Source organism: Haliotis rubra, unplaced genomic scaffold, assembly GCF_003918875.1.
Source record: "Haliotis rubra isolate DU_JTF1 unplaced genomic scaffold, ASM391887v1 Scf1247, whole genome shotgun sequence".
In the NCBI taxonomy this organism is placed as follows: domain Eukaryota; kingdom Metazoa; phylum Mollusca; class Gastropoda; order Lepetellida; family Haliotidae; genus Haliotis; species Haliotis rubra.
This window is the reverse complement of record NW_025765167.1, coordinates 25,305-48,562: the sequence shown is the minus strand read 5'-3', so window position 1 is coordinate 48,562 and position 23,258 is coordinate 25,305. Positions and strand designations below refer to the sequence as shown.

General features: G+C 42.3%; 1 protein-coding gene across 1 annotated transcript in view; it reads left to right on the top strand.

Annotated features, from left to right (window-relative positions):
- Window positions 1-1,320: 1,320 nt before the first annotated feature.
- Window positions 1,321-23,258, top strand: part of LOC124266311 — a 39,449-nt gene continuing 17,511 nt past the window's right edge. Inside the window, exons 1-4 of the mRNA XM_046701122.1 lie at window positions 1,321-1,500; window positions 14,707-14,781; window positions 15,473-15,573; window positions 15,765-15,860. Coding sequence (XP_046557078.1) covers window positions 1,430-1,500; window positions 14,707-14,781; window positions 15,473-15,573; window positions 15,765-15,860 — 343 coding nt within the window. The 5' untranslated portion in view covers window positions 1,321-1,429. The remainder of the gene's footprint in view (window positions 1,501-14,706; window positions 14,782-15,472; window positions 15,574-15,764; window positions 15,861-23,258) is intronic.

The following is a 23,258-nucleotide window of genomic DNA, read 5'->3' as shown; positions in this document are numbered from 1 at the left end:
AGTCCTTGTTGTACCCATTAATCCCGAGCGCCAGGCAGAGACCAACAAGTACCATATTTTAACGTCTTTTTGGTATGACGCGGTCGGGGATTGAACCCGCGACCTTCCGCTCTCGAGCGGACGCTCTAACCACTGCACCACGGAAGCGGTCTGTACGCACTTGGACAGAAACCTTCCAGTCAATATATTTGTTTTTATTATTGGATATTTATATAGCGCACATATCCATGCACTAGTGCATGCTAAAGGCGCTGGTATTTTTTCCCTCGGATTACAATCTCAACGACACATCTTATTATCAATCTAAACTCCCTGGGGATCATACAACTATTGCTGCCACAAGGCACGCCGAGTTATTGCGGCTTTGCCGTCCTTACGAGGTACCCATTCACAGCTTGGTGGACTGGGACACACAGTCACAGTACTTTGTCCAAGTTTACTGCACGTTGCTGTACCTGCAACTAGGTGTTTGCACGTATTCGTGAGGCCACAATGTGGTCATATACCAACGTCATATATCACAATATGTATTACAGTATCTCTTGAATTATTGCAATATATCGCAATATGAGAATCAGGGCAATATCCAGCCCTATCTTAGGCACATAAACGCGTCCTCACTGTTTGGGCTGAAATCCTGGTATGGCTGTAGCTGTAGCCGTGGTGAGTGTATCACGTAACTGCGCTGCAGTTGTGACACGTGGTCGACCGCATCTGTGTAGGCCTCGTGTTGCCCCTTGCGTCTGATATCGGTTCCATAGTTTTGCAATGCTGTCTAGCTACACGTGGAAAAACCTGGTTAAAGGCGAACGTCTTTCTGCAGCCAGGCGTGGCGTTGTTGCCTTGAGCTTCTCTCAGTTGTGGTAGTTTTTCATATGCTATACATGTAGATGGATGCACATGCTGTTGGTCACTGGATTGTCTAGTCCCTACTCGATTATTTACAGACTGCTATCATATAGCTGGAATATTGCTGAGTGCGGCGTTAAACAACAAACAATCACACAGAAGGTTGGGTGCATTTGTAGTGTTAATATTCCCTCTCACAAATTGCTTTCGATCAGTTGTTGGAAAAAGATATGTCAAACTGTCACAGATCGGGGTGTTTTTTTCGTTTTTTCGTAAAATTTCAGGATACTAAGCTGAAATTTCAAGATATCGCAATAAGATCATGAAGGAAGGAGGAAAAAACGCATGGTCCTAAAAGGCTTTCGTGGGGTCCTGTTTCATTGTCCCACAGCTGTACACGAGGACAATCTGAATGCAGATTAAGATATACCATCACATGAGTAGTTATGTCAGGTTCTTTGCAGACTGAAGTGTTTGAACGCAGAGCCATGTGACTGCATAAGTTTGTTCTGTATTTAACTTCCTTGATGAATTTATATAACACGGCGCGTCTCTGCGTGTGAGTGCACACCCGTCCAGAATGGCTGCCGCTGTGTCGTTGTTGATCTTCGTCCTTGCTTTGTGGGTCCAGCCTTCGATTCAATGGAGGGGGTAAGAAATATTTCATAACTGCTGCTTTGATTTAGGTTTTCTGAGGAAGTTTAGTTATTTTAAACTTAACGAATATTTTTATACTTATAGTTTCTTAGATAATGTATATACAACAATATGTGACTGACATCTATAAAGTTTTATTTGGATATCTTCCTCATACTAAGGATAGATCAGTTGATGATTAGGCATGCACGTCCTCATTTTAATATGCAATGTAGTGATATATCCAGCCAGAGAACGGCTAGGGGGTGCTCTTAGATATCTTGTGATATCAAAATGATATCAAACTAAGTTTTCGAAGAAAATGTTTTTAAACTTTTGAATTGTAGTATATATGTTGTTTTAATTTTATGGCTAGATTGTCAAAAATTGCTTACAGCTGAAGGGATGGTGTAAATGCAAAAGTAATGTAAGTCCCCATGGTCACTAGTATGGTAGTATTGGCGATCTATAGCCCGTGTTTTATATTTTATTGTATTCTTTAAATAAAATGTTTTAGTTTTACATGCTAGTTTTATATTCATATCTGAATATATTAAATGTCTATCATTGACAGGTTTTACTCTTCAAATTGTTTTCATCTTTATTGTATAAATCGTTTTCGTCACAATGTGGCTGAGATATTGCCGATGTGACGTTAAATCTTAGCTCACTCACTCCCACTTTTACTGGTTTGTCGCACATTGTCGTGGTCTGGACCAGACAATCCAATGATTAACATCATGAGCGTCGATGTACGCCATTACGATGGCATGTGTCAACCACGTCAGTGAGCCTGACCACCCACTCCCTGAAGCTGTGAGTTGAAGACCAATTCTGACCCGGATCTTTACGGGTTAGGGGTATTAGAGAGAATAAAGTGAGAGACATCGAGAACAGCGAGCGTTATATACATGATCCAAACATGGGAAGCTGGTACAAACATTTTAAAGAACAATTTTATGCGTCTGATATTGTAAAATCTCCTAGTTCAACATATGATATCATATTAGGTATCAATGAGTTGAAAACAGTAATGTCGCCAGGCACTGACAAATGTTCCAGAATTCCTTAAACATCTTTCTGATATAATTCACATCGGGTAGTTGTTGTTGTTGTTGTTGTTGTTGTTGTTGTTGACAACGCCATGTCAGTGGGTATTATTCTAATCCATAATGTATGTGTTACCATGCCAACAAGACATGCATCACATCACATCACGACTTTCCTGTCCCAACAAGCATGTTTAACTGAATTAAACACTGTCTAACCCGGAAGTCCAATCAATGGGCCATAGTACACTAATTTATCCTCTTGGCACGCTAGATAATCAGGAAGTGATTAAACGGTGAATGAAACGCTCGAAGGATTACCGCGGTTATGCTTTGTAAACACTGGGGGGGTTGCATTAACTGTTTCCGAGTGAGTGACATGTGTCAGAGAGTAAATTAATAGGCAATGGTTTTATTGACTCGTCAGTCACTTTCTGTGTCATGATGGCTAGACCAGTTAAGCGGGCACGTTTGGAGTTAACACGTGTTCAATAAATTCAGCTTATCAATTACTTTGATACTCTTCCTCGGCCTCTCGAAAAAGACTTGCAGTAAAATATTACATTGGCAGGCCAACTGTTTCGGACATTTTGAAAAAGCGTGATGTTTATCGATCCTAATTTGAAGAAAACCATAATTCAGATACAAAACGAGAGAAAATGGCAGCCACGTCGGAAAATGATCGTCACTGTTTAATCCGGCACCCTGTCTAAACCAGTATTTAGTTTCGGTCCCGAGGGGATTGATTGATTGATTCATTGAATAGATGCTCACCAGTTTGACTTTGAATCAATGACATTTGCAAAAGATTTAATACGACTTGATCTGAAAGTGTACCAACAGCGGTTTTATAATTTCAAAATCACAGATATTGATCTTTCACTGTAGACACTTCTTCATACTGTCGACTGAATGGTTTGCCAATTCCGCATGTTGACCAAACTATAAAATCATATAGGTAATCATATTGTTGGTTTGATTTCGGGTTTAGGAGGTGAATTAGTTTTTTAAAATATAAAATCTCTTTCCATTCTTTTTTAAGATAATGTATATGCAGCATTATACTACCTCATGTAAGAATGTCCATCTATGATTGGTTCACGTGGCCTTGAATAAATTACCATGTATGCCATGTACGCCCAAGCGGGGTATAAATCATTTATACCCCGCCCAATGGAAAAGGTATGCATCCACGGCAGTCAGTGAACCAGTTGTTCGGATCGACTAGTGAGTACCATGTTAGTAAAATATCTGATTGGATTTCAGTTTGTTTTAATGTTAGATTTACATAATGCGTGATTTAAACATTCTGTAGGATAAATTCGTTGTAGCATTATGATTCGGGGTATACCAAACCAAACATTTGGCACTCCGAATACCAAACCAAACATTTGGCATTGTCAGTCCTCCCGTTCAACTTTACTGATGGTCCCACATTCGGCATTTCTATTCCTCCAGTTCACCATCCCGGTGGCCCATATTTGGCATTATTCCTCCAGTTCAATATTCCTGGTGGTCCCACATTTGGCATTGCCATTCCTCCTCCGGTTCCTTTGCTCCATGAATGCCGCGAGTACGGACGATCTACAATATTTGAGCAATGGGGGCGATGAGGTGGCCTCGTGGTTAAAGCGTTCGCTCGTCACGCCGAAGACCCGGGTTCGATTACCCGCATGGGTACAATGTATTGACAGTGCAAGGTGCTGCATTTAAAAAACAATCTACGAAACAAATGAACATGTATGAACGAAGACTGTCGTTAAAATATTATTGGTGTTACTGTCCCAGCATTGAATCTTGAAGCTCGATAATGACATACACTAACTCATAACCTTATCTAAACAAATTGCTCATTCAAACTGTTGAAGAGCGATGTATGCAAAAATACCTCCTTGTCTGCAGTGAGACTTTAAATAGACTTGAAGGTACGAACGATATTATTGGTTCATTAAATGTTAATTGTGCAAACTTCAAGTTGGCCACACAAGATATGAAATTTGAATGTTGAGTTTGGTCTTTGTCGTTTGCGTCTATAAATCACCTCTCTTTTCTATTGTCACGCTGAATTGAGTACTGAATTCAATGTCTCGAGGGACAGCATGTTATTAACTGTGAATTCGAAGACCCTCCCCGGTTTGGCTTTGAATCAACCATATTTACTCATGATTTAACTGCAAGTATAACAATAGCGATTAGAATACAATAGGCACACCTATCACAAGGAAAATAAAAACAATGTCAAGTAACCTAGATAAACCTGTTCATACTGTTGCTTTGATTTCAGTGTTCTCGGGTGATTCACTATTAATATCTCCGCGAGGTGTTTGTTAGATAATGTACATGCATGAATGTCTGACTGCCAACTAAAGTCATTGCAATCGTGGAAATATTTCGTAATGAAAGGATAGTTTAGAGGTCACATGCAACCAAAAAATCAAACATAATTAAAACACAATTATCACTTATTCATGACATATAATATACATTGCTGGTTATGAAAAAACATATAAACAAAATTATAAGCGTACAATTGCAAATCAAAAGTGCAATACATGTATTTTGTACTTGGGTTTACTTCCCAAGAAACGAAGCAGCCGGGATACCGAACCTAGTCAGAGCGGGTGGGTGTGCACTCAAGTGTAACGGCTGGTTCATTTGCAGATGCCCTCACGGCTGATTGTGTGTGTATATATAGAGATGTTGGGTTTTGTAAATACATGCTCATTTTTTTTGTATAACATTTTGCAATCAACAGACATCATAACATGTCATGTGTTCAAGTATCACGCCTGCCTGTCCGTGTAATTACATAATGTGACAGAGACCGAACTCGGGCCATAAATCAATGCGTTTTGTTTATGGTGTATAGCCTGATAGGTGTTAAGTTCAAATTGCATGTGGTCAGTGATCGCAGTTGTGTATTGAATATTGTCATTAGCAGACAGGCAGGCAGAGCACAGGTGCCAATAAAACAAGACATTGAGTTTTGTCTGTGACAACGACATATCTATATCACAGTTAGAAATTCTGTCAACGCTAAATAATGACATTGCTTTTAAGTATCGAACTGAGAAAGTGACTCGGTAAGAAGAACGTGTGGTGAAATAGACAAATGAAATTATATAAACAGTTAATTTACTGTCATAACATATAAAAAGCTGGCGCCTGTGAGATATCAACAAAACATTAGGAAAATAGCTCACACCAAAGCCTTCACCGAAAAGTCGAGGAAAAATTTGTGTATCGTTTGAACTCCGGGTTTTTTACATCGCGTTATTTTTCAACTTTATAAGTTGAATTTGCATTTTTGATGATTTGTTTCGGTAAGTCCATACCGAAAGGTATCAGAATCTGCAAAGTTGTGTTTTACGTTGCACGTGGCCTTTAAGCATATGTCCTCAAGATTTCATTGTATGTACAGGAATACTTTACTTAAAAGAGTTGTACTTCTTCCTTGAGCATAATGCCGTCACGCTAGAGAGCTGTGCCATTTCATTACAATTAGCCTTTATAGAAGACATTTACACTGAATACGAACCATCGGGTCCTTGCCATGCAAGATAGCAATGGGGCCATCTTTTAATGTAAACTCTGTCAAAAAAGAAACGCAACCCCTGTATTTTAGAGATTTTGATCTGAAGTTTTAGGACGACACGGCATTTTTATGATTTAAGACAGAAGTCTGAAATTTGGCAGAATAATAACCCAGATGGGCATGTTTAAAATTGTCATTTCAAAAGTCATCTCACAGACACCAGTTTGTCACCAGGGGGGGCGTCTTTCTCAGTATCTCGTATGAGCACCACGCGCTGCAATCACTGCACGGCATCTCCTTGGACAAGAACGGATAAGACGCCGGATTCTTTCCTGGGGAATGGCTCTCCACTCCTCCTGCAGTGCAACGGCGAGCTGTTGCAGCGTCTGTGGCGGCGGCTGACGTTGACGTACGCGTCGATCCAGAGTATCCCACAGGCGTTCAATAGGGTTGAGGTCTGGTGATTTAGAGGGTCATGGCAAGACATTGACGTTGGAATTCTGCAGAAAGTTCATTGTTGCACGTGCAGTATGAGGCCGGGCGTTGTCCCGTTGAAAAATCTGTGTCTGTTGGTCAATAATCGGGAGAAGGTGAAGCTCTAACACGTGGTTGATGTAACGTTGGGCTGTCAGGTTCCCTGGAACGATCACCAAGTCTGATTTCTGGTTGTATGAGATGGTTCCCCAAACCATGACGCTTTCTCCGCCAAATCTGTCCACCTGTCGGACGCAGATGGGCGCAAAACGTTTATGACGTCTCCTATACAGACGCTGTCTTCCGTCGTGACGTTGCAAAAGAAAACGTGATTCATCAGAAAACCAGATTCGCCTCCAGTTTTGTAAAGTCCGTATCCTTACGTTGTTGCACCACCTGAGTCGTCGGCGTCGATGTAGGGGGCGTAGTACAGGTCCAACAACTGGTCTACAGGCACGTAAACCCGCTTCTTTCAGACGGTTCCTAATCGTTTGAGCTGACACTCTCCTCAAACCTGGTATTTGTGTGGCAGTCACGGTTGGTAGGGCATGCCGATTACACAGGTGATGGACCCGGATGTACCGATCTTGAAGGGGGGGTCGTGATTCTTGGCCTTCCACTTCTCGGGCGATCGTTGGTCAAATTGAAGTTGTTGTAGCGGCTCCAACGTCGGGATATCGTTGTTTTGTGAACATTTAGGTGCCGTGCAACAGTTCCAAAACTTTCTCCGGCTTGAACACGACCAATGGCGATATTTCGGTCGGCAGCACTCAATCGTGGCATTTTTAACACAGCTTTTCGGCGACAAATGAATGAATATAATACGGAAGCACATGGGCTTTTATACACCCCTACATTAACTGCCATTTTCATGATTTGCATGTGTTTCTTTTGTGCGAAGTCACCATGAGGGTCATTTCATGCGTTGTGACGGAATAAGCAATAAAATACACTTATGCGTACAAATGCAGTTGTTTGGATGGTAATCTTCATTTATTACGTGTATCATTTCAATACATTCGAATAAAATTCAGTTTGGAAGCAATAACTTCATTCAAACGAATTTTTCATATCTGAGGACAGGGGTTGCGTTTCTTTTTTGACAGAGTTTATTTGGCTACGATCGGAACGGATCACAACGGTCCGACTCTCCAGGCAGACAACCTGTTTAATATATAATAGAGGTAGACCCTCCTTAAGGACAGACATGGGGTACTGGGGACACAATGTCATACTGTGGAAAATATATCGTGTGACTCATTTCCAAACCCTAAAGGACTTCATTTACAGATGACTGTCTTTCTTCAGTCGACCTGTCCACATACGTTCCTGACAACGAGCAACTCACGTGTCATGGAGTTTGTGAGAACCGATCAATGCCAATCCGATCCAATCCGACCGACCGCAGTTAACCGGAGTCTATGTTGGCTAAGATATCAATAAGTAGGAGAAAAGAGGCTGTGAAAACGTAGCTATCTACGTCCACATTCACATGCAGAGATGCCAACCTCTACGATTTTATCGTAGTCGCTACAAATTTTATACTTAAACTACGCCAATACGATTGCATTAGAAATTCTCACGAAATTTGATAAAAATTCATTAACATCCGGATATATAGACAAAAACATATATTTTCGTGGAATAAATACATTTTCGCCAAAAAGAGACGACACTAAGAAACGTAATGCTGATAATTTGTGAAATCTGCTGTTGGAGGTATGTGAAATTAAAGCTTCAGTCTTGATTAGTGTCATATTATCTTTCTCTGATTCCATAATGATTTTCAGTATGTAGTTGACTGTGTTACGAGAGTGTGTTTTATTGTCATTTGTAATATCACATTGATTAAGTGATAGTCATTATGGGTCACAATGTTTAAAGTTTTGAGTGTGGATTTTGGCTCACATCTCGTATCATATATGTTCAATGGCAATAGTATTTGTAGCGGCACGTCTTTTCGATAGTGCCTCCCTTGGCTTTATTTTGGTTTTTTTGACTTCCTGGTCTTGTCACGTCTTGTGTTTACGATGGCTTTAGTGAACGTTCTGAGAGAATAATGATGGAGCCGAGCTTTGCTAGAACATATATGTTCTATATGTTTTATATATGTATATATATATATGTTCTTCGAACTCGCTGCCTCTCTGCTCCCATGACATCTTCTCGTTCAATACAAAACATCCAAATGCACTAGTATGACGTTCAATAGTTATTATATACCCTCTTATCTTGCCTGAATCTGTTACTTAATAAGATAAGAAAGTAGAACCGGCAGGGGTTCAATACGGAATCTAGGGTGCAATACGGAATTTGACCATGTCATCCGTATTGCACCCCTGTATTATTATCCTAAGTTTACATGGGTATATCATAAATGATAGTATTCATTGAATTTCCAGTTGTCTATGATAGGGTCTTCGAATCCCGACTCACAATGATTATGTTTTGTCTACAACATATCTATATCACAATTCTGAAGGTTATAGAACATGCAACTGGCATACTATAACAGTTGATATAAATCTGACTCATTTTTGTCAATACAATTTCATATTGAAGTGAATCCAAGTAATGGTCACACCTGCCGCCAAAGCATTACGACTTGATAGCCACGTAACAAAATATGACACCACGTGCAGATTGTCATTTTTTTTCCCATACAAAGGCTTTGTGAACTGAACACTAACTTCTTTGTTCGACAATGGCTGACCTATTCAACTTCCCTGTCTGGATGCATGAAAGGTATTTTAGAAGCTGGTGAGCTGAGGTTGAAAAGAGAAAAGAGTTTTCTTCCTTCTTGAGCATAATACTGTTCTCTGTGTCTATAATGCATCGAACAATCCACTTGCCTCTTTACTGGTAACAACGCAGCGACTCTCTCAACCATACCAAAATGCCAGGAATTTCACGATAAACCACTAACATTGTGCGCTACATAGGTGACAACAAATAATGGCAATATAAATATATCCCGCACTGGTGGCGTATGTCAAGTGTTGTGCATGAAGTAGAAGTCTACCTCATGTCCCATACCAGACATGTGCACATATACTACTCACAATTCGATAGGGATCACATGTTATGAGTTCGGTTTATCCACCGCATACGTTGGAAATATGTATAAGACTTTTATAAAGAGTTGATGGTTCAGGAATTTTCATTGAAATTCCGACTTTTTTTAATATGACCTTTGATTTTAGCTATTTCAAAGTTAATGTCAGTAACGAGTGTGACCTCACCGTGCCTGAATGACAGCTTGGCATCGATGGTTCATGCTGGCAATAAGAACCCGGATGCTTCCCATTGGAAGGTTATTCCATACCTCGACCAGGGTTTTCCGAGTTCTTCCGAGTCCCGGGTTGTGCCTGACTTCCAGAAAGGGCAACCTTTAGCATGTTCCACACTTGTTCAATAGGGCTTGCGTCATTCCATATGGACAAGTGTTTCCTCTTCCAGAAACCTATCCACCACCTTGGACGGGCGTTAACGTCCATAAAGATGAACTCTGGACCAACGGCACCAGTGAAGGGTCTCACGTACACATTGCGGATTTCATCCCAGTACCGAACGCCTGTCGCCAGTAAGGAGAACTGTGCACAGTCGTTATGTGTCCAAGTGACATGATCATGAGCCCAAATCAAACGTTCCCGCCTGTGACGTATGGTCAATGAGATGCGAACACATGCCCTCCTGGAGTTTAGGCCAGCTGCATGAAGACGATTCCGTATTGTCTGGGTGGATACGTTAACGCGTTGAGGTCATCTCGGAGGCTGGTGGCTGTCAGGCATGACGTCATGCCTGAACGGTGATTAAATAGTCTTGTCGTTGTGTAGTCGAGCTTTGACGACCACAATCATGACGGTTGATGCCGGTTTCACACTCTGCTAGCAATGCTTTGGCTGACATTTAGTGCATTGGTAATGTTACGTTGTAAGAAGCCTGATTCAAGCATGCATATCCCCAATTGCTCTGACATCAAACGACATCTTTGACGTTGAGGAGGTATTACGAGTGTTAAAAGTAATGACAAACGTAACGAAATGTCAAAACCTTCATCAACAATACACACACAAAGTGTGAGCTGACAGCGTGAGGTTGCATGCTCATCTAATAGCATAAAATGCACGTGCAAATGTATATATGGCACTGCCTACATGTCCTTTTAACAATGTATCGTTCACCAACGGCAGTACAAAAACATGCTTGCACGTGTTCATCAAACTTTCTATGACACAAATTGTGAGTAGTATATTGAATCCTGAATATCATGATACACTCATGAATGTATTTCTTTACTCGACCCATTCGCTTCAGTCGACCTGTTCCAAAAAAACATAAACACCACATATCTCATCACATTGAGAACGCGGTTTTCAGCTAGTGATTATTGTGATGTGACAATATATGGTAGAAGATTAAGAAGTAAAAGTATCTGTTCAATAGCATAAACAATCAACACTTGAAGGTGAACTTTCGTTTTCAATGTTTGTTGAAAACACCAGGACTGAAAATTGTCACCAAGGTATAACCGTGATCTGGTATTATCCCCATTTGCAGATGATGCAGGCATCATCTATCCCTTGTTTCCAGGAACAAATAACACAGTTGAGTCATCACATTAAGTTTTAAGAAATGGGGAAACACGTCCATTTTGATAAATGAATCTGACTGTGTTGAATTGTTCCACAGAAACTTGAACTTTAAAAAATTTAAATATTAAACCTAAAACATATATGGTAGGCCGGGGATAAGCCGCTAGATTCCTGATAAATACTCATGCACTACAAATGCTATTTTGTGTAAATTATATCATTTTGAATTGGTAAAATCATCCTAATTATGGGCACATGACCTTGCTACGTTCTTTTCATCTATTTTAGAATCAGCTATCATCTATCTCAGCGGTGTGTGCCACTCAATGGATTGTCTGATTCAGACCTGATGGTTTACACACCGGAATACTTATTGCTGAAAGTGGCATTTAAAAATCGACCAAACAATTGTTTGTAAATCATTTTGTTATTAATTAGATATCCCCAAGATGTAGTTGTTTTATTATTTTAATCCATTCTGAATGATGCCATTCATTTCGTTCGGTTCTCATCAATTTGGGCTTTTATTGTTAATGTTTTCATTTGCAGTCTGTGAAGTTATTATTGTTGTCTTTCTTTAGTTATAAGAATAAACTTCATTAGCGTTTTGCGTTTATGAGGATATAAACGTAAAAGCCGATGTGCACACTTTGCGTAAATCTGCTACTATCAGTTCTTAAATTATTTAGATATCCCTTAGATGAAGGTGTCTATTATTTTAACCCATTCACCCCAAGCTAAAACCCATGAAGATCCAGGTTAGAATTGTTCTTAAGGAACCCATGCTTGTCGTAAGATGTAGTACTATACACAATGGTGGAACAGGACCACAAAGGTGCACCAAGCCTATAAGGTCCAAACTATCCAATTCGGCTCCCAGACTCAAAACTGCATTTCAGGTTTTGGACCACTCTTTGTTTGCATTCTTTTTCTTTGGTGGTTCCCAATAGACTATCCAACCCCAAGACAGGGAAAAAAATCACCAGTATGTCGATGTAAGTGTACACTAGGTACATAGGTATAGAACACAACAAATTCCCAGAACCAAGCTATCGTGCGAAGCCTATGCCGAGATCCGATCGGGTCGTTTGTCCCTCTGGGGAGCGAAGAGGAAGTACCACATATCACAAGCCCGATACTCGCGAATCCGAGGTGGTATAGACACCGAGCCACAGACGATAATAACTTCCGACGACAATAACTGTACTTTCCCCATTCGTGAGAAGACGGCAAAATACTTGATTTCGTCTACCTCTACCCACCCAACTAATTTTGCCCCGCGGCGGGCAAATTCCACATCGTTCTCGTGGATGACTACTGTTGACCGGAACACAAGGACAGACACCACTGATGCACCGACTGCCTGGCTGCTCTATTGGAACTCCCAACTCTCTTCAAGCGAGATAATTCTATGTGCAAGTGCAGCACCATCGACCACTGTGTCAACAGCAAGAAATGCGTTCTTTGGAAAAACAAAGTGATAGACTTCACACCACCCAAGGAGAAGTGACTTCCACTCGAGGTTCTGGAAGAAATCGTAATCCACTACTTTCTCTCAAATGTAGAGAACCTGTACGACGACGATTGACTCTCGTGGTGCCTGTGCTACCAATTCCTCATCGACGAGTTGGCAGCCAATTGTCCATGCAGCGAGAAAGAGTCTTGTATGTTCCGACAGCTATCAGGACAAGCAGAACCGCCACACCCCAACCAGTTTCAAAGGTCTACCCCAGGCACCCCCACTACATGAAGTAGAAAAAATATATGTGTACGCGATGGGGAAATATAGTATAAAGAAATACATATTTTTTGCAGCAATGCATATTGTATACAAGAGAGGAAATCCGCCTTTGCTTCCCACTCGAGGCATTCGACAAAGCAGAGGCTGCATACCGGAATGAGAACCCCATGGAGTATTTCAGTCCGAAAGCAATATGTGGGGACACTTCTCCAGCAGGCTCTCGAAGACTTCGGCCATGTCGGAAATAGTTGTCGTTTTCTGTGGCTTGGGGTCTATAGCGATATGTGGTACTTCCTCTTCGCTTCCCAAAGTGACAAACGACCTGATCGGATCTCGGCATAGGCTTCGCACGATAGCTTGGTTCTGGGCATTTTGTTGTGTTCTATACCTATGTACCTATTGCATCTCTAATTCGAGTGCACTTGCATTGACATACTGGTGAGTTTTTTCCCCGAAAACCCTGTCTTGGGGTTGGATAGTCTATTGGGAACCACCAAAGAAAAAGAATGCAAACAAAGAGTGGGCCAAAACCTCAAATACAGTTTTGTGCAAAAACACTCATTTTTTGTGACTCTGGGAGCCGAATTGGATAGTTTGGACATTATAGGCTTGGTACACCTTTGTGGTCCCGTTCCACCATTGTGTATACTACTTGCTGACTTTGTTGACACATGTGGCTGTATCCCATTTATTGAAGCTCACCTAAATTACACCCTTAGGGATGGAGACAAGAAACATATACATAAGCCTATCAATGATGTAGTGTGTAGCATTCCTTGATCCAGAAGAGATTGTTTCTAGGTAAATCCACTATCCATAGAATTAAGTTCAACTTTGTATCACCTTTATGATACATTTGAACTAATATTTAATCTCATTTCACGAAAACAAGAGGACGACACAGTGGACGATAAAAATCCCAATGACAGACTTATGGGTGATAAAAATTAAAAGAGGAAATCTATCAGAATAACAGGTTATTTCCACAAGAATGAGTGTGTAAAAGTACTCAATATCTTCTGAATTTTTAAAAACGAAAAAAACCTTGTCAGTTAAGATAGATGGCCTCGGACATCATCGTATGTGAGACTTCTTTAACATCAGACAAAATCTCCTCAACAAACAACTGAAGCAAAATGCTGGTGTTTGTGTGATCCATTGCTGCAAGAAGATATCACTCATTACTCTTGTATTGGCTGCAGATGACACACGAATTATCCTCAAGGGATCTCTCTCACATATGCATCTGTACCGGCTGTTTCCAGGAGTTGGTCGTGACGCAACAACAAGTCAGGAATCTTAAATGTAATCTGTCCCAAATGTCACTCCCAAGACGGTTTTGAAAAGATACCAGCTATCCTGTGGCACTTCACAGTAGATCTCTCACCAAGTTAAATCTTCCTCTCTTTCTGCATTCCAGGCTAATCTTAAACAGCTTCAAGAATAGGACTTTTGACTTATCATCTTTAATTTGGGCATTGATCAACCACACTGTGGACGGAATATTGCACCAACATATTATAATCTGTTTAAATGAGCATTTTTTGGTACAGTCAGGCTGCTTAGGGTCACTAAGAGTTCAGTTAATTGATAAAATAGATAGTGCATACTTGATGATAACCAAATTCTTAACGCAGAAGTGTAACAAAGCAAAGAAAAACGAGAGAGACAGTTAGTAACCTGAACATGTCCAATAGTTGTAGTAACTGAAACATTTAAGATTGTGTTGTATTACAAAAACAACTTTCCAGAGGGCTACAAGGATAATTTCAATACCTCATCCTCTCGATCAGATTTGTTTTCTCGAGTGTAAATGTTCTGTTTCAGACACCACTGTCCTCATGCCGTGGTTCACTATGAAACCCGGAGAGGACACTGTACAGCACGTTGTTGGTGGTGGAGGTGAGTTTATCCGAATCCATTGAGTGAGTGAATTTAGTTTTTCGCCGCAATCAGCAATAGTCCAGCTATATGACGGCAGTCTGTAAATAATCGAGTCTGGACCAGACAATCCAGTGATCAACAGCATTAGCATCGATCTGCGCAACTGGGAACCGATGACATGTGTCAACCAAGTCAGCGAGCCTGACCACCCGATCACATGAGTCGCCACTTACAACAAGCATGGGTTACTGAAGATCAATATTCTAACCCCGGACCCCACGGGTCCGAATCCATTGAATAAGTTTTATTGTGAACTCCCTTATTGTGATGGTGTAAATGCATCTAAATTAAGACTGTTTTGTGATTTCATGTTAGTGACCCTTGTACCTATGACCTTTAACAGTTTGGTTGTTTAGTGTTTCTGAATGAAATTGTACACCCGCGATTAATTTTTAAAGGATAGGAACCTGACAAATGTCATGGCATTAGTTTATAGCATTGATACAACTGCATCTGTTATGATACGTTTTGGTGTTACTTCCGTCCATGTATCCAGCAGAGAATTTTAAGAAATTTATAAAAGGTATAGCCAGGTTGGCTTACCTCAAACATTCAGTGACTCAGAAACGTCAGTAGAAAACACTCCCGATGGTAGTTCTACAATCTCGTAATTAAATTATTGACGAGATGAAAACTATTTCTGTTTCAGGTGTTGTGGCCATGCATCTGTAACTGTAGCCGTTTATACCTCGCGTTATAAGTGCTGTGCCGGGTGGACCGACTACAATGGAAACCAAAACTGCAACAGACGTAATTACTGTTACAAATCTATCACTTTTTACTTTTCTGTTGAACAAAAAGATCATGGATTAATACCACGGTTGTCTACTTCTCTGTTGTCGTTTCAGAACAATTGTAGACCATGTGATAGGTTGTTCTGAATTTGTTTAAAGAACAATTGACAATAATCTTCTAATTTTGTGCACTTTGTGTTCTTTCAGCAATCTGTTACCCGCAGTGTGCTAACGGTGGGACCTGCACGTCTCCAGGAAGATGTACATGCAGGCCCGGATATTATGGAGCGACATGCACTGGATGTAAGTACATATTTTGTAGTGTTTTCTAAAAATTCATAGAAAGGCAAGTTGCCTAGGGTTTTTTGTACTCCTATTGTCAGGCACCCGTGAAGATCCGGGTTAGAATTGGTCTTGGTCTAGATTGGCGTATTTACAGATCACCACCATATAGCTGGAATATTTGCTGAGTGCTCTGTTAAACAACCAACCAACCTATTGTGAGATGTCATACCGCTATTAGCAATAGTCTTTGATGGAGCCACAAATACTGTAATTCCGTGGCAGTCAGCTTGAGGAACAGTCATCGATGAATAACGGAACATTCAAACACTTGGGCTACCAAATCTTACTGTGAATCACGGGTTGAGTTCATTTTGTGTTGTAGCGAGATGGTACCCTATTTCATTTCTCTTCTCTTTTGGAGGGCCATCATTACCTGCCAAAGCATGGGCTGTTTTCTTGTGTATTGTGTCATCAAATTGGCCTGTTGCGAATGGGAAGGAGAGTCGAGTGGGATGTCATGTGTTGCTATTGTGAATGGGAAGGATGGTCGAATAGGCTGTCACATGTTGCTATTGTGAACGGGAAGGTGGACCAACAAGGATGTCACGTGTTCTATTGTGAACAGGAAGGAGGATGGACAAGGATGTCACGTGTTATTATCCTGTCATGTAAGGCGTCATGTGTTTCTATTGTGAACGGGAAGGATGGTCGACTAGGATGTCACGTGTTCTATTGTGAACGGGAAGGATGGTCAACTAGGACCAAATTAAGGCCTTGGATAAGTCCCTAATCCAGTTCCACCATTGTGTATACTACTACTGAGGTGCAAGCAAAATTTGATGAAAATCGGTCAAATAGTTTAGAAATATTGACTTTTAAGTGAGCATGGGGTCAGTCGGGAAAAGGCAAAATGTCCAACTTTTTGTCGTAATGAAGTCTTTATTAATCTAATGAAGTCATCGAGAGTGTACCCAATGCCGTTTTGCTATAGCGTAACTATCTGCCGAGATGCATGCAAAATGTCACGAAAATTGGTCAAATAGTTTAGAAATAATCACTTTGCAGTGAGCATGGGGTCGGTCTGGCAAAAGGCTAACAATCCAACGTATTGTCGTACTTGTTATATATTATTGAGGCGAGAGGTGTTTTAAGCGGAATGAAACCCAGCTCTCGGCAGTTCCCCCGAGCTGCCTTGCTACCATGTCGTTAGGACGTACTTGTCGCGATGTGTGAGCTGTCTGAGGCTGAATGAAACGCATGTCTCGATGAGGTGCTCGTCAATTTCGTACCGTTTACCCATGTTGTTCACGAGTTCTCTGCGCACGTTTTTCAAGGCTTCATCTAGACCCCGAAGTTCCCTAAGAGGAAATTCAAAACCGGGCAAGGGTTCGTCATATATTTGTTTGATTTCGTCTGACGCTTCTTTGGCATGCTGGGGCATTTCTCTCGGATCATCAGCGGCGCAAGCATCACCGAGTTCGGTCTGTACGTTTTGCAGATCTCAGACGACCTTCGGTGGAAGTTGTTTGGATCGTGCGCTGACACAATCTCGCAGGTTTAGTTCGTCACGTATCAGTTGACTACCGCCACAGCGACTGGCTAGTGTTGACAAGGCGAGCGGTTTTCGCGTGTGTTTGTTCATGAGATAGACCTCCGGATGAGCTTTCAATCGCAGCGTCCCTTCGTTGTCGATTTTGAAATTCGGATAGTCGCGACCCAATGGTTCGACGTAATTTTTATCGCACTTAAGGGCATCATTATGATCGTCCATGGCCCGCTTTAAAGGTGTTCGTTGCCCACGGTGTCGTCCATGAACGAGGTGTCCTTTGCTGCATCATCGTAGTTCAGCAGAGGCTGGTGGACGTCAAAATCGTCCATCTGAATATAATCAGCCATTTTTTATATTAAACTTAGTTATATACATAGTTTCAATATAAACAATGTCGCACTACCAACGAAAGCTAGATCCTTTCTGAAGATCGAGAGAGCCACTGGGTGTCAAAGCTGTGCGTCAGTTGGTGACCATCACCAACAATCCGAGCACTATCGATCAAAACCAAACACTGTTGGTTCGATTCCCCAATCTGGGCGCAAATGATGTCATCAAACCCGACATGGCTCAACTGGATTTTCAAATCACGTTGGAGTCCACGAACGACAAACGCACGATCATGCGCAACCTGAGTCGCGCCATTGTCTAGAAAACCGCCATCAAAATCAGCGGGACCTGTGGAGAACCGAGAACGAACGTGATAACATGTTGTATCAAGGGCTTTGTTGGGCTACCTGCAAATCGAACGACATCCATGTGGGAAGAGCTTTCATGCAAGACCAGCTTGATGGGATACCGGCAAAGTACGGGAACAGGTTTTGCATATCGCTCAACTTCGAGCAGCTCAAGGGACACATGTCGTTTTACCAGGCCTGGAATACGAACTCACGTGCAACAACTATGGCAAGTTTATCTTCCTGCCGGACGGCACCGGGGCCAGCTACATCGGTGATAACATCTCGCTGGAATTCGTCAAGGTCATGATCGAGGTACTAGCCCGACAGATTCGCAACCAGTACTCGGGAAAGCTATTCATCCTGTATGATCGCATGCTGAGGCACCGGACGATCATCAAGGACAAGAGCGACATGTTGTGGAACATCAACCTGAACTTGACGGCTCGATCAATGAAAGGCATCGTGATCATTCCCGTGGCGGAATACAATCCCGAGATCACGAAAGTGGAAGTGACCGTCGAGGTCACCCAACCAGTTGTTCAGACAAGGCATGTGAGTCCACCAGCAGTTGGATGAGATAAGAAAACTGCCAGCCATCAAGGAACACTCGCCTGAAGTCAACGATGTTGTCAAAGAACTGGGTTTGCCCTACGTGAAGATTGGTGATTGCCTGGAAAAACATTACGCGCTGCGGCTGGACATGTGATCCACGTACGACGACAGACACCGCATTGACAATGGCAGCGAGTGGATCACCATCCAAATCACCAAGAAAGCGCAAAGTCCGGTCGGCAAGTTAAATTTATATTTGTACTTGATTATGGACGCGCAACTCAATATAGACAATGGAAGATTCGTGCAAGCCATTTATTGATTTACCTCGCAATCCCCACTGCGCCATCATGCGTTGTCAGACAGGGTGCAGCAAGACCGCATTCATGCTGGACATGCTGGGAGGTTACTATCGTGATGTGTTTGACCACATCGTCATTCTCTGCCCCACTTTATGGGTGAACAAGACGTACACGAAGAGACTGTGGGTGATGACGGATCCGGACGTGCACAAAATCGATCCGGAAATTCGTCTGCAGGACTGGTTGTGCACTTACCACAACAAGCTGAAAGGAGATATGCTGTTCATCCTGGATGACTGCAGCGCCGACAAGGAGATGGTTAAAAAACGAGACGCTCTATCGTACCTGACCTTCTCGCACCGACACATGAAACAGAGCGTTTGGGTTTTGACGCAGAAATTCAGCTCGGTTCTAAAAGATATACAGACGCGATGGGTCGTCCTGTTTCACTGCAAGGACAGGGATTCGTTTGAGGACTGCTTGCGAGAAAACAGCGTGATCCCGAGCAAACAAGAATGGGAACAAGTAAAGAAACAGCGCGCGAAACGAAACTTGCCAAACTCCTGTTGAAAACCGACAAACCGGTTGGGTATAGAGTCTGCTAGCTTAAGCAAAAATCGAGCAAAATTCAAAAAGCTCTCGAGCAAAATGATGTTCGAAACTATCGGTGTGTGCAACTTGACTTTCATTTCGCTGTGTTTTGCGTACGTCGCATTTTATTTTGTTAGACTTAAAAATCATTTGTTACATTATAAGATTGAGTGCGACGAACTGCTCAAACAAATGTTGGATGATGATTATAATAAAAACGACAAGCGAGAGAGACTGGTGGCGCTCGCGGTCGGTGGCAAAGCCAAATAATACTTGGGTGGGGGCGACGACACTCCCGATAAAAATTCACAAAATGCCAGCCGAAGAAATCGACAGCTGTACGCGAGATACGAAGCCAGACTCGGCGCCGAAATGACGAAAACCATAGGGTCAGTCATAACGCAGGTCTACGCCGGCATAGCGTCGTACTTCCTTCCCATTCTGCCGGAACGTCGACTTTACCTGTTGGAAGATCTCGAGAAAGATCTGTTCATCGACCTCGCTTTGAGCGCATTTAGCTGCATGCTGTACCACAGATGTTTTTGGATCCGGTGACAGCGGCGATCATCACGGCAAAGCATTGTCAATTTAAAGAAGAAAAAAATAATAATGATAATAATATACAACATGGATGCACAACAGGAGGAGGAAACACCAACGCCAACTGAGGAAGCAACGACAACGACACAGATACGACTAGTCACCATCAAGAATCCTAAAAAAGTCGCTGCCGGTAGAAAAGGTGGTTTAGCCAAGCACCACAAAAATAATAATAATAATACCGATTACACTCAGTGGATTGTTGCTGCCGTGGCAACTGGATTAAGGGTGGGCGTCGTTATGCTGCCATATAATCACAAGCAACCACTGCAACAGCAGACGAAGCAATTAGAAATAAATCCCTATGTTATCTTATAATTTTTGTTTGAAAATATATATATTATATGCACATGATGTCGTCCGAAGGAAAAACATTCGTCAACGATGCATATCATGCCGCCGTGGTCGCCGGACTAAGCATAGGTTACGCTCGCTTAACGAAAATTGTTCTCAAACAGCCTACGATCAAACTCGATTTCAACATGCAGGACATGGGCATGCTCGTCATGGACTTAGGGATGGCGATGGCCACCGAGGACATTCTATTGAAACAAGGAATTTTACCGGAAAATATTTTGAAGTAATATTAAAAAACACATAATATAAAAAGAATGGCTACGATCGCCATGATTGTCGGTGGTGCATTAGTCAACGTCCTGGCATTTTCCGGCAGCAATTATCTCTTCTCCAAATTACGAACATCGAGCGCGGCCGAAATGGAAGTGGAACATAATCGTAACGATTTGGCCTTGGAGAAACTGCAAGTCGCGCAAGCCGAATACACCAAAAAAAGCGTGCAGAGAATACAGTTCATCAACGACCAACTATCAGGTAGAATACTACCTGCTCACCGGCAAACGACTCGAACCTCTCGGCGACGAAGCCATCCTCTTGCAGTTTTACATGCCTTCCCTGGAACAGAAAGACCGGGAACTGATTTTTGTGGCTCTGGGTCTAGCGGCCGTGTTGATCGCCAAACAATTAGACTAAAATATATTTAAGGGAATATACATAAAGATGGGAAGGTATGCACTGTATAACTGCATTACGTGCCATTATCGTTGTTGCAAAACCCATGGAGCGGACGTGGTACGAGGCCATCTCATCTACTTGATGAAAAGAGACTATCTCAACGATAAAAAAAACAAAACGTACAACCTATTAGAGATTTGACTTCGCACCTGACTATAGCGAACAACCTATCAGAGATTTGACTTCGCATCTGAATATAATTTTTTTTCATTTAGAAAAAAGTTTTCACACATTGATGTAGCAACGATGATTACTGTTCGAGAATTGAAAAAGATTGCCAAAAACGCGGAGTGATTGGTTACTCCCGTTTGTGGAAACCTCAGCTATTGAGATTGCTTGGCACCAACGAGCACATCCAGCCTTTCTTCAGAGACAAGCAAGAAGTCGTGGAACGTACCTAGACTTGCCACCTTACTACAAAAATAAAAAGGCCATTAATAACATTAAAAATAAAGACGATGCTTGTGCAGTATATGCGATGAGAGCTGCCAAATTTCCAGTAGCTATTAATAAGAATAGGCCTTCAAGCTATCCCGAAGACGACGGATATAACTGGGATGGCTTAGTTAAACCAACACCCATCTCCTACTGGACCCTATTTGAAAAAAATAAACCATTAAGCCATCAACATCTTCGACCACGAAGGCAATACAACCATCATGCACCGAATCAGTTCCATGCCAAATGATATGCACCGAGTCAATCGGAAAAGAGGGTATGTATCACTATATACATATTGAAAGTCTGAGCAGACTGTTATACGATCAATCGAAACACATCGGGGAAAAAACACTTTTGCGAAAGGTGCCAGCACGGCTTCACGCGAGCCAACCTGATGGAATCCCTACGGGAGGATTGCCGTGGGAGAGACGGCCGTCCGAATCGACATGCCCGACGAAAATGACAACATCTTGAAACTCGTCAACCACAATCATCAAATGCCCGTGCCTTACGTCATCTACTCCGACTTCGAAGCCCTCATCAAAAACGTCGACACCGTCACTCCATCCCAGGAAAGTTTCATGCATAAAACTCAAGAACACAAAGCCTGAGGGTTCTGGTACGTGGTCGTTTGATGCGACGGACAAACGAACGCTCCCGTGGTCCCAACACGGCCGAACGATTTTTCACGTGTTGGCAAAACGAAGAGAAAATCGTCAGGAAACAGTTGTACACCATCGTCCCCATGCGCATGACCAAAGACGACTGAAGTCACAAACGTGGCAAGGTAAGAATTGCCACGTTTGTGACTAACCCCTGAATGGGGATGTCGCGAGAGATCACTGCCACGACACCGGCAAGTACATAGGTGCGCTCACAACGGGTGCAACTTGAAGCTCAAAATCGATCCCAAAACCATCAAAATCCCAGTCGTGTCTCACAATCTTCACGGTTACGATTCTCACCTGATCATGCAGGCCATTGCGAAGGTCGACGGCAACATTACGTGCATCCCCAACAACATGGAAAAAGACATCTCGTTCTCGTTAGATGGTCTGAGATTTATCGACAGCGTTCAGTTCCTGCTGTTGTCTCTAGACAGTCTGGTGAATGCCAACGACCTTGGACGACTTTGACATCACCAATCGATACACCGACCCCGAGACTCGACCCTGCTGCTGAGGAAGGGCGTCTACCCCTACGAGTACATGGACGATTGGTCCAAGTTCGATGAGACACGATTACCTTCCATCGACGTCTTTTACAGCAACTTGACCAATTCCAATATCTCTCAGGATGATTACGCGCACGCGATTAACGTGTGGGACAAATTTGGCAGCAAGAATTTTGGCGATTACCACGACCTGTACTTGAAAATCGACGTGCTCCTGCTGGCCAACGTGTTTGAGATATTAAAAAAAAAAATGTGCTCGAAACAGTACGGCCTGGACCCCGGTCTCTCTTGGGACGCCTTGTTGAGAAAGGCCAACGTGAAGCTGAAACTGCTAACGGATTACGACATGCACCTGTTCGTGAAGAAAGGCTTGCGAGGTGGGATTTCCATCTCCTCCAAACGATATGACAAAGGCAACAACAAGTACGTTCCAGGTCATGACCCCGGCAAACCGACCAAACACATACTCTATGTCGATGCCAACAACCCGTACAG